The 14,473-nt window shown below is 48.0% G+C and overlaps 1 protein-coding gene across 2 annotated transcripts in view; it reads left to right on the top strand.

Annotated features, from left to right (window-relative positions):
- The first annotated feature begins 2,323 nt into the window (after positions 1 to 2,323).
- ACSS1 (acyl-CoA synthetase short chain family member 1) overlaps positions 2,324 to 14,473 on the top strand; it is a 39,437-nt gene continuing 27,287 nt past the window's right edge. Inside the window, exons 1-2 of one of the 2 annotated variants that reach the window (XM_080584670.1) lie at positions 2,324 to 3,083; positions 6,284 to 6,380. In XM_080584670.1, the coding sequence (XP_080440796.1) occupies positions 2,813 to 3,083; positions 6,284 to 6,380 (368 nt within the window). In that variant the 5' untranslated portion in view covers positions 2,324 to 2,812. Of the gene's footprint in view, positions 3,084 to 6,283; positions 6,381 to 11,483; positions 12,179 to 14,473 lie in introns of those variants that run through there. The other variant, XM_080584671.1, reaches the window with a different exon arrangement.

Consider the following 14,473-nt stretch of genomic DNA (forward strand, 5'->3'; position numbering starts at 1 on the left):
GGTCATGGATGGATGCAGAGAAGCCAGACTGCCTTTCTAGGATGCCAAATGCTACTTACCCCAGCAGGGATGAAAATCCTGTGCTTGAGTGCTTCCAGTTGAAGGTCATGATCCTGCAAATACCTCTGCCCGTGTTGAGCTTTATGCTGGCACCCTGAGGACAGGATGCTTGCACGCTGCATTGAGCAAGACTTGTATATATTGGCAGGAATCAAAGATGAGGCCAATAAATGACATTGTTGGATGTTTTAGTAGTAGGAATAGGAGAAGAATGATGGGTGCTGATTTTATTTTTATTTTTTGATGTGTTCGTTTGTTTGGTTTTGCTTTCGGTTTTGCTACAGCTCTGAGTAACAGATACCCATAGCCAAACTCACCCAATACTCACACCACTACTGGCTTGGTTCCTCAGTACTTGCCATGACGTCAGCATAAAAGACCCTTGATACATGCCAAGGGCTGCTAAAATCTCATGTTCAGTGAGTTTGCCTGGCTGGAGCAGGAGGCTGTCTCAGGAATCTTGGCTGCACCAGGGAATGAATCTCTCTGCAGTGGTGGCTGCAAGCTTTGGGAGCTGCCTTAAAGAGGTGGCGTTCACGGATAACAGTAAGAGGGCTTCCCCAGAGCTGCTAACACCAGCATCACTGTTTGGACTCCATAATGCCAAGAGGGGCTTCTGAACAGAAAAAAAGCAATTCCATACTTGCTCTTACCTAGCTCCAGCCCTTCCTGGCATACTCAAGCACTGTACTTAATGAGAATTGCTGTAACCCTCATTTGCTTTCAAAAGCAAGCAGTCTGCTGTCAGCCTTCATCACCAGAAAGTCAGGGACAGGGAGGAATTACAAAACCTCATCTTCCTTCTGCCCAGCTCTTTTAGAAGCAAGAATTCAGGGTTGTCCTTGTCCTGCCAAGCAGCTCAGCTGAGCTGGGAGATCAGGTGCTCTGCAGGCTGGATTGTGCCTGAGTTGTGCTGATGGTGGTTACAGCTTTCTTTGAGGAAAAAGACAGCCAAAACCCGAGGATGGAGAGTTGCCTGGTGATGTAAAGAAAAAAAAAAAAAAAAAAAGAAATTTCATGTTGGAAAAGGAAAATCAGTCTTATATGAAAGAAAATCAGAGAATGGCAGCATTCCCAGAAGATTTCAAGGTCTGCAGCAGCCTAGGCAAAATAAACAGCTAGGTTTTCAGGCCAAAGAATTTAATTTCATGCTCTGTTTTTTTGGACAACACTTCCCTCCACTTCTATCTGCTATTTGTGTGTGTGTGTGTGTGTGTGTGTGTGTGTGTGTGTGAAAAGCTTTCATCTGAAATACTGATTTATTTATTTATTGCCGCTAAGTAATTTTGATGTAAAACTTCTGAGCTATCCTTAAGCAAACCAACCGAAAGCGGAACAACTCCCCATACTCCCATCTGGCACAAGGTGGCACACACGCTATTGGTTATAACTTAGCGCTTACCCAAAAAGAAATATTGGCATTCAGAAGACAAGGAAGGAATATGTAATTGTATTAGCAGTGTGACGATGCCAACTTTACAAGGAAGTTAAGGGGATATTTAATCTTATATGTTACCTATAAAACACAGATGGAAATGTCAGAAGTGCCAGAAATCCGAGTCCTGATAAGGTCTATACCATTTACCTAGATAAAATGTCTGGTGATATTCCTAGGAAATCTAGAGAAAACACTACCTTGTCGCTACCACTGCCAGAACAAGCTTGAGCTTAGCACAAAGAATAGGTTAAAGCCACTATTCTTGAATATGAAATGTGCTTTGTCTGCCCAAATTCTGGGAATTCACTGAGGTGGCACTTAGGAAATACTCGATAGTTTGGCACTTCTTAAGGAATCCCAGACCTTGCTGTGATCTTTGCAACTATGTGCTGGGAGGCAGGACCAGGCTGCCTGAAAGAATTACTGCACAGCAAAGAGGGCAGTGTTATGCACGAAGAAGAAGGTCAGTGTTATCTGCTGTAAAATCTCAGTGCTCGTTTTTCGCGGGTCAGGGTTGGATCATGTCTCTCAGCCACCCTGGTGTTGCGACTAAGGGGAAGTGGAGAAGCACTGTGATACCAAAGCTGGGAGCTCCACGTTGTGGTAATAACGATGCTCGCAGGGCTGCCAAGAAAAAGGGGATGTGCACCCTCTTGGAGACCTACCCCACTTCAAGCTGCGAAAGCAATGAGGGGGCAGTAGTAAGACACACTTCTGCGTGCGTGTCTGTGCAGAGGGTTCCCAGGGCTGTGTGGACACAGGGTCACATTGGGGTGGGCATCTCTCAGGGTGTTTTCCCAGGGCTGTGTGGGTGGTGGGGTGTACTTGTGTGAGTGCAATGTGTGTTCCCGAGGCTGTGAGGCTGCCGGGGTGTCTGTCTGGCTTCAGGAGGGTTCCTAGGGCAAGGCCCTGCACCTGGGGAGGAACAGGCCCGTGCACCATGGGGACTGACTGACTGGAAAACAGCGGGCAGAGAAGACACTGTGTGTTGTGGTTGCCACCAAGCTGACCATGAGCTAGCGGCGTGCCCTTGTGACAAAGGAGGCTAAGGATACCCAGCGCTGCCTCACGAGGAGCTGATCCTCCCCCCGTGCTCAGCACTAGCGAGGCCACACCTGGAGCAATGGGCTGCCCCCCTCAGCCACCCCATGGTCCCGGCGGGTGCAGGGGCTCCCCCGGGTGCGGGCCGCTCCCGGTTCCCGTCCCTCCCCGTGCGGGCGGTGTCTCCCGAAGCCAGGGGGGTGTTCCCGGGGCCGGGGGCGGTGCCGGGTCCGGCAGCCGCGGGGCCCCGACGGCGGAGCAGGGCCGTGCCCCATGGCGCTGGCGCGGGTGCTGCGCTCCCTCAGCCGCCCGCTGCCCGGGGGCCGGCTCCCTGCCCACCGCCGCTGCGGAGGCGGCCCCGCTCAGCTCCCCCCCGGCGGCTACGGGGCATGGCAGGAGCGGGCCGCCCGCGACCCCGGCGCTTTTTGGGCCGAGGCGGCTCGGGGCTCGCTGCGCTGGGACAGCCCCTTCCACACCGCCTGCGAGGCCGGCCCGGACGGAGCCGGCGCCCGCTGGTTCCTCGGCGGCCGCCTCAACGTCTCCGGTAAGGCTGCCCCTGCCCCGGGGCCGCGGGGGCCGCCCTGGCGGCGGTGGTGGTGGTGGTGCCGGGCTGCCCTGCTCGCCTTCCTCCCCGGCAGCCTCGCCGAGAGCGCGGCCGGGGGCTCCTCGGTCACAGCCGCAGCCCCGCGGTGGAGCGGGACCCGCTCGTGTGGTGATGCTGCGCCCGCAGCTGCTCGGGGGCAGGGTGCTGGGTGCGGTGCCGGTGGGCAGGGCGGTGCGGCACGAGGAGCTGCAGCCGTTCAGCAGAAGCAGTTGAACTTCGGCAAGACCTGTTGCTTTTCGGCAGTTTCAGCTGGAGGCTGAACGGGAAGGGAACCAGAACCCGGTCCCTGTTCCTTGCTGTGGCTGTCCAAACTACCCCTTTAGTTTATTTTGGGCCGTATCAGCCTTGTAGTCTCTTCGGTGCTGTGGGACGGCTTCGTCCAGTGAGACAAGCCCCAGCCCTACCTAGGGTATAACTCGGTGGCGAGGTCTTTTAATAGGGATTTATATTTCTGTATAAAGCCGCCTTGCTTTAGCCCAAAGGAGCAAACCCTCCTCAGATCTTCCAAAGAACACAGCCCTCCCCATGGGAGGATTCCCAGCTGGGTGATTCCCAAGGGAACAGAGCTGTTTGTGCAGCCCTGCTTCCAGCAACCAGCAGTCGGTCAGAAGGGAGATTTTGGCCAGACTTGTGTTTTCAGTGTTTCCCGTTGAAAGGAAGATCCTGGCTGAGCACAGAGGTTGTTTGGGATCCCTTATTTCATCTGTAGAGTGGAACCAGCACCTTCTTAATCCCGTGTGGGTCAGATAAAATCCAGGTGTTTCTGGGTCCGATTTTAGATCGTGTCTTGCATCTGGTTCTTCTGCAGGCACTGAATGCCATTTATGTTTTCTCTGCATAGCTTGAAAAAAAAAACAAGTCACAGACCACTGAAACACAGCTGCACAGAATTAAATGGTTTTGCTGTGGCTGTTTTTCTTCTTTTAAAGCACAATGGAGATGAATAGCATGGTACTCAGCCACTGAGTGGCTGGTTTTCTGCTAAGAGGCTCTAGTTTTGTCCCTTGATCTCTTGATTGGAACAGCGGATAAGAAAACACACAACAGCTCGGGTCCCTGATTCAGAACATCCTGTGTTCCCGTCTCCAAACGCAGCCGGGCTGCAGCCGCCTGTGTGACCTGCTGGTTTTTGGCCCGGGGGAGACCTCGCGGTCGGACCTGCAGAGGCGTGAGATTCAGCACTTGGGGGTTTATCGCATTGTAACTCCTTGCCAGGAAAAGACCCCAACAAGCTACTGTACCTGCAAGGCACCGCGTTCTCAGGAGCGTGTCGTGTTGAATTGTTTCTGCGTGCTTTTCCAAGCGGTGTCGAGGAGGCAAGAAAACATACGGAGAAACCATTAGGGTGTAGCGGTAGGGGGCAGGTCACTAAGTTCTATTTTGCGAAATGAGTGAAAGGCACTTGTAATGTCAGAAAGGAAATAATAGCGTTTGGCCCCGATTCATCGGCCAGCTCTTACCGAGCAAAGAGCAGAAACTCTCACCGGGCTCACTTGGGGCTCGCTGTAACAGAAATACCCACTGAAAGACAGCAGTGCTGGTCATAAGTATGAAATGCTGCTTGGGAAATGAATTTCTGTGAATGTGTTTTACCGTAATGTGGCGCAATACGGGTAATAAGGGTATTGCTGCAATGAGCACGGAGGTAGGAGTTGGTAAGGGTCCCAGAACAAACCACAACAGATCTGATTACGTATGGATGGACGACAGAGGAAACCAGTGTATAACTCCTTAAAGCATTCCTCCTCAGAGCTTTTGTCCTCCCGTATTGTATTAAGAAATGAAGAAATTTTATCTTTTTTTTTTTTTCAGTATTACAAAAAACAAGTGAAGGGTTTTTTTTCATATTTTTGAGATAGAGAGTTGTTCTTGTAGTGAAACATGCTGAATTCTGAGGTTATTTTATCTTCTGCTCATCTTCAGAGGCTCATTTCCACCTTACTTGTAGTGCTGTAAATCAGCTTTGATCATAGAACAGCAGAAGCAGGCTCCAGGGCTGCAGTTCACTTAACCTTCACAAGTTTTGACAGAACAATAGGCAGCTTTCATTGCACCTAATTTATCTGGAAAAATAAAATCCTTCCTCACCAGTATTAATATCTTTAGGAAATATGATCTGAAACTCAGCATTTTTTTTTTCAGGGTTATCTCTGAGTTATACGGCCCTGTGCCTGACTGGTTTTTAATAATCGTCTATTGAAATATCATAACTGCCTTTACAAGCGTATAATGAAGTACGTAATTGTAGTTTAGGCTTGGAATTAAAATTTTACGAGGCTAATCTTTAATCATCAGACAAGTAGCTGCCGAACGTGCGGGCAGGTTTCTTGAGTGGATTCTTTAGAAGTTTTTTAAGGTGGGTACTCTCTGACCCTTCACTCAAACTTCACCTCACATAGTTGTTCGGGTCCATTTTACCCCTGGTTGTTACATGGGGAGATGCACCATCAGAAGCTGTTTGCCCTTTGTATTTTAGGAGTTGTAGCACACAGCTTGAGACGTGTTCATCTTTCCCAGCTGTCTAGTAACGTATAGCTGTCTGTACTCTGTGTGTTTACACTAAATCCTAAAGTTTAGATTATTTTCAGTTAGTGGAGATTCAGCCCTTCCAATTATACCTTGGAATAAAAATGCTTTGCGTGAGCTGTAATTAGAAAATCCAAATGATGCAGTGCTAAAAATGCAAGCTGGGGAAGACAAGTCTGTCAGATTTATGTGGTAAAATGCTGCTCTGGTGAGGAAAAGCATCAGAAGAGTGTCCTTCTTGTCTTTGCGCTGGCAGGAGCAGGGGAGAGATTTTTGGCTGGCTTAAGCACAGCTCCTCCGAGTGCCAGTGGAACTAAGCTGAACTGAATCAGGCAAGGCCTCTTGTGGAGATGTCATCTCTAAGGCAGCTGTACCAATTAAGTATGGTATTTGTTGTGTTTGTACACGACAAATATGGCAAAGACAACTTTACTATTACTACAAATGCTGTCAGTGTAAAGGACAACTTCCCGATGTTTGAAATGAGTGGGTGGCTAGCTAGGTGGCTGATGAAGTTTCATTTTATGTTTACCTGCTGTTATGCTTGACCGAGCTAAGTTTACAGTCCTCTTTGTGTGTTATTAGGCTTTGATTAAACGTCTGTTTTCTTACAGTAAATTGCTTGGATCAACATGTCGAAAAGTCTCCGGACAGAGTGGCTTTGATTTGGGAGAGAGACGAGCCTGGAACTGCAGTGCATGTCACGTACAGGTATGGCACCTTCTCTTCTTACAATGCCTGGTGATGTGGTGGGACTAGGAGAAGAGTTGCTTCTCTGAACTCAGACCTTTGTGAAACTCTCCATTCTTCCAAGGTACTCCAGCACACAGGATATGCAGCCACAGCTTTTGGCATCGTGATGAGGTAGCTTCTGAAAAACGGAGTCTTGTTCCAACATAGAAATGATATTCTTCCCTTGTCTTCTTCATGAGGGCTTCCTGATCTTATATGTCTATAAAATAAACATTCTACACAGTCAGAAGCACAGTGGATGCAAATTAGTGGTAGTTACTGAGAATTTCAGATTCAGATCTGCCATCATCTGGTTTTGGTGTTAATCAGGCTTGCTTGTGGTTTCCCTGTCTCTAAGTGGGAGGTTTTAGAACATAAAGACTTTTTTTTTTTTTTCCTCCCTGGCTTATGTCTCAGCTGCCAGTTTTCTTTCTGAAGTGTCTGTGGCAAAAGTTCGGTGAGCAGCTTTCAGTTTCAGAACAGCAGCAAGTGTATTGGTGCAAACAACATCCTGTGTTGTTGGTTAATAGCATGATACTGAGCCTTTGCTAGAGGGGATTACAAGTTCCCTGTATTCTTCTTCCCCATCCCCAGTGCAGTTTAGAGCAACCTTGAGGCTGCTCGGAGAGATACCAACTTGTAATTGCTGCTATAGATAGTAGGGTTTGCTAGAATATGGCAGACTTCAGACATGTTTCTCTTCTCCTTGCTATGTGCCCTCACTTAGGAGACAGGACTGCCTGCAAAAATGCCTTTTACCTCACGTCTCCCTAGTAAGAATTAAAGGTTTCCCAGACCTGTATGTTCCTCAGTGGCTGTTTCAGGGAGCTAGAAGTTTGATATGCTGGACAAGAAAGCAGAGGAGATACAGGCAGTCCTGGCATCTGACTCTTTTACAAGATGTTTTCTGCAGTATGTTGATAGTTGGGATTTGTGTAACTTTTTGACTATAAATAGCTTCCGGTTGTCTTGTCTTGTTCACCTTTGGCATTTATCAAAGCTCCTAAAAACATAACGTATTGGAGTGAAGAAGGTGGTCAGCAGGGAGAAATGAGTGTGCAAATAGCTTTGAGAGTTTGGTGTACCATACAGTGTGCTGTAACCAACTAGGTAGCTTTGCTAAACCTTTGAATTTTGTCCTTTTCATTCTGGTGGTATAAAGGTAAATGGAATCCAGGGTTTCTTCCAGAGTTTGGGGTGGTATATGTACTTCTACCCCCCTCTTCATGTCACATACGAAAATGGGGTACATTAGAGGTTGGAATTGGGTGACGTGCTTTGTGTTCTGATTAACTTGACAAGAGCAGCCCATTCGATAGCACAGCCTCATGGAAGGCAACTGTAGCCTCTCCCTTAGGCTGTGCTCCTTGAAATGTGCTGAGCTGCTCTGGGCCCTCCAACCGTCTTCTCACGATCTCCAGAGGAACGAGAAGTCTGTTCTGCGCAGCAACAGAACTGTTTTTCTCTTGGCCTGTGGCATGCCAAAAATGTATTTGGAGAAAAACATGTTCTCAGCCTGTGGATTTGTGATTGCAGTGTCTTGAAGACAAATAAGCCACATCTGGAAAATGTGCAGCCTTACAAAGATACAATAACAAGGAACCAGGAAGAAGAATATTCAGGTGAAAGACAAGCTGGCAACCTCTATTTTCAATCTTCTGCTTGTATTTGAGAGCCATGTTCCTTTTTCTTCCTTATACTTTCGTTGAGACGCGGTTGCGTTCTGGTGATAGAGTTTTTCAGGAGACGTTGGTCCTACAAAGTGGGTAAAACAGGTTGCTTGGTTTTTCTGCTCATCTTGTTATTGTCAGGAATAGCTGTGTTGAAAACAGTGGTACTATACAGGCATATGCAGGGAGAGAATCAAAAGTTTAGCCTTGAAATAACAGCCTTTTCCTTGGGTTGCATTTTCAAAGGTTTTATGTATGGCAGCAAGGTTTTTCAAGGCATGTTGGCATTGACGTCCCCCTGAGGCTAAGTCTAGTTGAAAGATTTTTGCAGTAACATCTTGGTTTAGGTAGAAGTTTCGTGAGGGAAAGCAAATTAGAAAAGGGGATGGTACTGTGATGCCCATTCAGTAATCCTCGGTGTGGCAGTGTGACCTCTGCACATTAGCACAGGACAGGCGCAGCATGAGAAGAAGATGAAAGGGATACTGGAAATCAGCAGTACCCGAATGCTAGTACCTGTGGCTGAGAAACTGCGGCCATTTCCTTAGGATTTGGTTGCAGTGTTAATGGGATTGCATCCTCAGAGTCATGTACTAGGAAGGTAAAGACTTTAATTTGGCCACTGCCTCATGGACAAGCTTTGGAGAAGGTCCTGGAATCTCAGCTGGGAGGTGCCCAGGGCTTAAGCGTTGAGAAGTACAAGGCTCTAGTTTGTTCCAGTATTCACTTGGCAAAGCTTGCTGCTGTAAGCTTCTGCTCCTTATAGATAAGCCTTGGGAGGCATGAGGAAAGATGTGGCTACTGGCATGGATGCTCTCTCTTCTCTTCTGTGGAGCTGTCAGCGGCAAGAAAACAGCCAAGTGTTGGCCCTGCTCCCATCACGGGCTGCAAAGGAAGCCAGCTGCTGTGCGAAAAAGGGGCCTGGAACAAGCTTCCTCCTCTGCGAGTAAGGGACAGGCCTCAATCGGCTGGGCCTCCTCCATGCATTGGTGAAAGATGCAGCTACATTGCAAAGTGCTGTCCCAGCTGGCTCATCATTAGGAGAAGCAAAGAGCTGGTGGGGCTGTACCATGAGCCCCAACCGCGACTGTGTGCCCGGTTCTTGGCGAGGTAGGTTGTGTTTATTGCACTGGTTTGAAGGGCTTTTTGCTACAATGGGAACTCAAACATGGCCTTATTGTTGAAGATACACAAAGCCTTGGGTGAAACGTTTTAGTTTTTGCTTGAATGGTGATTGCTGTTCTTACAAGCTCAGTTGTGATGAATCCGTGTCTTCCAATAAAATCCTCTGCTATAAAACTGAATTGCTCCTTTGGAGAGCCATCCTGACTCCTTGTTTGCCAGGCATAACAGGGTAGCCCCTGAGGGCAGTGCTAACCCAATAGAGGGTGCCTGGCTCCCAGAGCAGCCTTACCAACTGTCCTGCGTCAAGGATGCTCAGTTAGCAGCTTTCACCAGCTAACACCAGTGTTTGATGCATCCCAGCTGCTGGAGATGTGATTAAGTGGCTCGAGAGCAGCAGGCTGCTCAGGTCACTGGCTCACACTGTTATTGTAAATGATCTTTCCACTGGTGAGCTGGTGTCCTGTCTCTCTATCTGATACATCTCAGCTGTTTTGGGAAGAAGTTCCCTTTCGTCCTTTTTTCTCTTCTCTACATTTCTTTTTCTATCAAGCAGAAATCCATCTAAGTTTCAAGGATTGAATGAAGAGGCGGGAGACTTGTTTTGTACCACTTTGTGACAAAAGGGCGTGCATCTCTCCTGAGATTGGGTGGCTGCAGTCAGCAAAGGGGGAACAAATCATGCCATTGTTTTTATCAAGCACTCTGGCTCTCTGGAGGCTAAACAACCATAAAATCATTGCTAGCACACCGGCGAAGTAGCAGTCGAACCACAGGAGTGTGCTGCTGTGAGCAGGCGGCTGAAACGATTGGCGAAGGGTTCAGCCTAGCTGGGAGTGTTTTGTGCTGCTCTGTGGATGTTGTCACGGCCCAGGAGATTTGAAACTTTGCAGAGGAGTTCCCCAAGGCGCTGCCAAGCCCGGGTTTTAAAGTGTACTGTATTATCAAGTGAGTTATATAAGCAGGCACGGTTCATTGCTGGGTTACAGCCTCTATAAGCTCAACAACAGGGAATTTTAAAGACGGTAGCTAAAGCTATGCCAGACCTCTCCCTCTCTGGGGTTATTTATTCTCTTTGATGTTCCCTTGTTTCCTGCAGTACACATGATTTAGCCACCTGTGAGCAAGCATTCCCCAGCACTGCAATATCCAATGTTAAAAGCCTGAAAGAGAGAACTAATTAAGTAAATATTCTGCTAATTGGCTGATTCTCACTGTCAACCAGATCATAACTTTATTGGACTGTTCAAGACCAGGCGGTGCAATGAGTTACAGAGAAATTGTGCTAGTGTGGAGAGGGAGAGAGAGTCGCAGGGTTGGCCTGGGGGCACAGGGTGTGAACAAGTCATCCAAACAACTTGTGGCGTTGTAAAAATGGGTATCACCAAGGGGGACCCTGCAAAGTGGTGGGTGTCAACAGAAAGGTTATTTACAGAGGAGCTCACGAGAGCCGTAGGTAAATTTTCAATATGTGACAATGCGTGGAGGGGAAATGGTTGGGCATCTTCAAGAGCTACGTCACAGCTATGCCTTTAATAAACACCGGTGTGGTGGTTCCTCAGCCAAAGGAGAAATGACTGAAATTGTGTTAGATGTTACAGCAGGGACGGAGGCTGGAAACCATGTGCAGGCTGGGTGGCGTGGAAGGTGTTTCTCCTTGACACTGACCTGTTTCCTTTCTTTCTAGTGTTGTAGTGGCTTCCTAAGTTGAACTTGCAAGTAAAATTTGTCCAGGCTTTAAGTTTTCCCCATCCTAGGCAGCTCAGGGACTTTTCACTTTGTCACCTGAAGAAAAAAATCACAAGGGCTTTTTCCTGCCTTGGGATCAGGATGTTTGAAAGAAGGCTGGAGGATTGTGCTTGGATTAGCAATTGAACCTGTAGCCAAAAAGCCTCTCATGTTGAGCTCTGTGTTTTTTTAGTTATTCTCACTGAAGTGAAAGTATGATTTTTCCTTTTGGTGAAAAAAGAAATAAGTTTTCTCTGTTTAGCAAAAAGTGAGGGATATGGAGGGTTAAACTGAGGCACTGTTCACACAAGTTAAACCGAAGAGTGAGCAGATTTGTGCGTTATGCTTTTTGCCAGAACACTGAGCCAGGAAGAAGAGACAGGGTTTGCTTACAGGGGACTCAAACTTACATCTCAAATCATACCACCCTTGATGCTATCTATGATCGTGAGGTTCAGAGACAGGCTTTGAATCTGACTGTTCCCCGGTAACTCGCACAGAGCAACAAACAGGAGGTGAGATGGGCTGAGAGATGCCCGGATCTTTTTTTTTTTTAAACTACAAAACTAACCTATTTGGTGCATTTGACCTGAATTTGAAAATTCAGTTCATATAGTTCAAATTCAGTTCAAATAGTTTCATCCTGATCCAAACTGTGGTTCCAGGAAATAAACTGGTGATTGCAAGAAATACTCAACCCAGCCTTCGGACTGAGACAGCAGAGAACTTGGTTTGTGCCAAATCTGTTAACTTCAACAGACACTGTCAAAGCCCCTCCCTGTAGAGCATTGGGTATATTCGGAAAATAGAAAAGCTGCTTACTGAAGAAGGTCTTGATGCACTTTTTTGGATATAAAAAGAACTGGCTTGCTTTGTTTAGAAAGCTGCAGGCTGTCCTGCTGGATGTAGTGAAAGATAGCATCAGATTTCTTGGAAAAGGGTTCCCTTAAGAGAACTGCCAGAGAACTGTGTCAGAGAACTGCCAGTGAAGGCTTTTACAGGAGTTTTTGTTCAAGACATTGAGCGATGGGCTCTGGAAACGCAGGCGCTGCTGTATCTGGGGAAGGATATGGGAAAAATGTGGTCTGGTATTTTCTGAACAGAGACGTCATAAAGATGGGGGAGAGAAGTGCTGCGTCTGTCGGATTAAACAGAACCACGGGAGTGGTCTGCTGGCTCTGCTGAGGGGCCAGTCTTGTAGACATGGTGCTGAGGAGTGATGCTGGGGTACCTGAGGAGAAGCCTGGGCAAAATACGGTGAGTCTCTAGGAGAGAACAGTACTAATGCTCAAAATCTTGCTTATGACTGTAAAGAAGCATGCCATAACAGTCTAATTTTATTAGTCCAGATTTAATTATTACAGAAAGAGGAGGTTCTTTCTACGTGTTACCTTGACACCGCTTCTGTCCAGCTCCAGGTCTGCACTGCTGTTCCTGACCACGGTTGAGTCGTTTGCGTTGCAGGGTCTCCAGTGCCGGCCTGCACTCCATCTCTTGCCATCCCATGCCTGCCGCATCCTGAGTGTTTGCTTCTCAAGGCCTCGGTTATCGTATCGGACCCGTATTGCTTAGTGTGTTGCCTTAGTGTGGTAGGGCCATAAAACCGCGGTGGCGCCATTAAAAGATAACGAAAGATAAAACAAATTAGCCATAGTTACCTGGTAAGTTAGAAGAGTTGCTGTGACAGCTAAACCACATGAAACGAGGCTGCAGATAAATTAAAAAGGGTTCAGACAGAACAAGCCCCGAAAGCTTCATTCCTGAGGCCGTGCAAACTCGTTGTAAGACCCGGGGCCTTTTACTTTGAAGGGCAGCAGGGTATTAGAGCTACAGGGTAACAACGGGAGCAGGCTGCTCTATCCATGAAAGAAGATTGTTTTTCAGCAACTTGTAACATGAAGCAGCTATGTGAGGGGTTGTTCCAAAGCTTACGGAAATCAGCGAGCGTGGAGTGACTTGGGAGAGATCCAGCAGAGCAGCTCTGCAGCAGGGCGGTCATTGCTAACTTGGAGAGGGGATTTACGTCCAGTCCAGCCTCTCCCTGCTCACGTTTCTGGGAGCTGGCTCTATCCACAGAGCTCTTGTGCGTGGTGGTTAAGGCTGTCAGCGCGTCACCTACACCTTGAGCTGATACGTCACTGGGATAAGACCGGGTTTCCCTCTGATTTTGGAGGTGCTGAGTTGGAATAGGTTAATTAGGCCCATCTCTGCAGAGGTGGAGTGAGACCAGAGCTGGCACAGATCTGTTTGACATCCTGCTGTTTTGCAGTTTGTTTTGTCTGCCTGTTTTTTGCCTGGCTGCATTTATGTGAAATCCATATTCCGCAGCTGTTTCTCTCCACACCTGCAATGCAATGAATGGCTTGGACTTGTGTGTGTTTTTAGTTGAAAGATGCTTTTTTTTTTTTTCTCTCCCTGAAAGCAAGTGCAGAATTCCTTCACATGTCACAGTTTTCACCTTCCCTGCTCATGTTCATTAATTCATCTACCATCTCCTGGCTTGTTGTCTATGCCTTGTCTCAAAATCTCCCTTTCCTGGTATCCTGTTCTTTCTCCTGCCTCACCTCCCGGGTCCAACTGGTTGCTGATTCCCCATATCTCAGCTCTACCTTGATACTTTATCAGCCAGAGTGGCTCTGTGTTTAGAGTCCCGCTGCCCAGCCTGCTCTCTTATTTGCCCTCGCTCTTTAAGCTCAGCTCTTGCAGGAGAGCTGCAGATGTTGTGCATTAGCTGACTCTGCAGTTTCTCAGCTTTCTCTTTTCAGAGGGGCAAGGCATTTCCTTTCGTTGCAGCGCGTTTCCTTCTCCAGCAGTTTGCTGTGCTGAGATCCTCCTGTTCGCCGCCAGGCCCGTGTTCAGGCAGTTTGTCCTCCCTGGCCCCTCTGCACGCCCAGCGACTTTGTGGCTCCCGGCTGCCTCTGCAGAGCGCAGTGCCCTGGTCAGCGCAGGCTGCTTGGGCGAGGGAATTGAAATGCTTCGGAGAGCGGGCAGCACTGCAAAGCACTGCTTGGGATTTTGCCTTGCTCTCTCTTCCCTTGTGGTTCGAAGAAGTAGCGTGCATCAGCTCCAAGCTTGTGGCCATCTTCTGTCTGTCACTGGCAAAGCCCTTCTAGGGTAGAAGCTTTCACTCGAAGCCTGTGCTTCCTCTACCTTTCCTTTGCACCCCTTTTTTTTTAGTGCAGGCAGAAGCTAAGTGAAGACGCCTTGCCTCGCACTCACAGGCTCCAGGTTGATGGTGTCTAGTTCTGTTCAACATCTGGTGTATGTTTTTGGTAGACGTACCTTGCTTCTCACACACCTGCTGCATTTAGATGGCAGGCAGATCCTCTCTTGTGCGCTTTCTGCCTGTGTTGGATGGCATTGCCCCTGCTTTTCTGCCTAGGGTGGGACAGTGCGGGTGCCAGGCCCTTGGAATTGCTCTCTGCCTTTTAAACTTGTATGCTGGAGCTATCACAATGCTGAGCTTGGCACCGGTAGCAGGTGAGGATAAAGGGCAAGGTTTCCTCCTGCTCAGTTCAGTTCTGTGGAATGGGATGGGTCTTTCTCGCCCAA

This window comes from Anser brachyrhynchus, assembly GCF_964034855.1.
Source record: "Anser brachyrhynchus genome assembly, chromosome: 3".
Lineage (NCBI taxonomy): Eukaryota > Metazoa > Chordata > Aves > Anseriformes > Anatidae > Anser > Anser brachyrhynchus.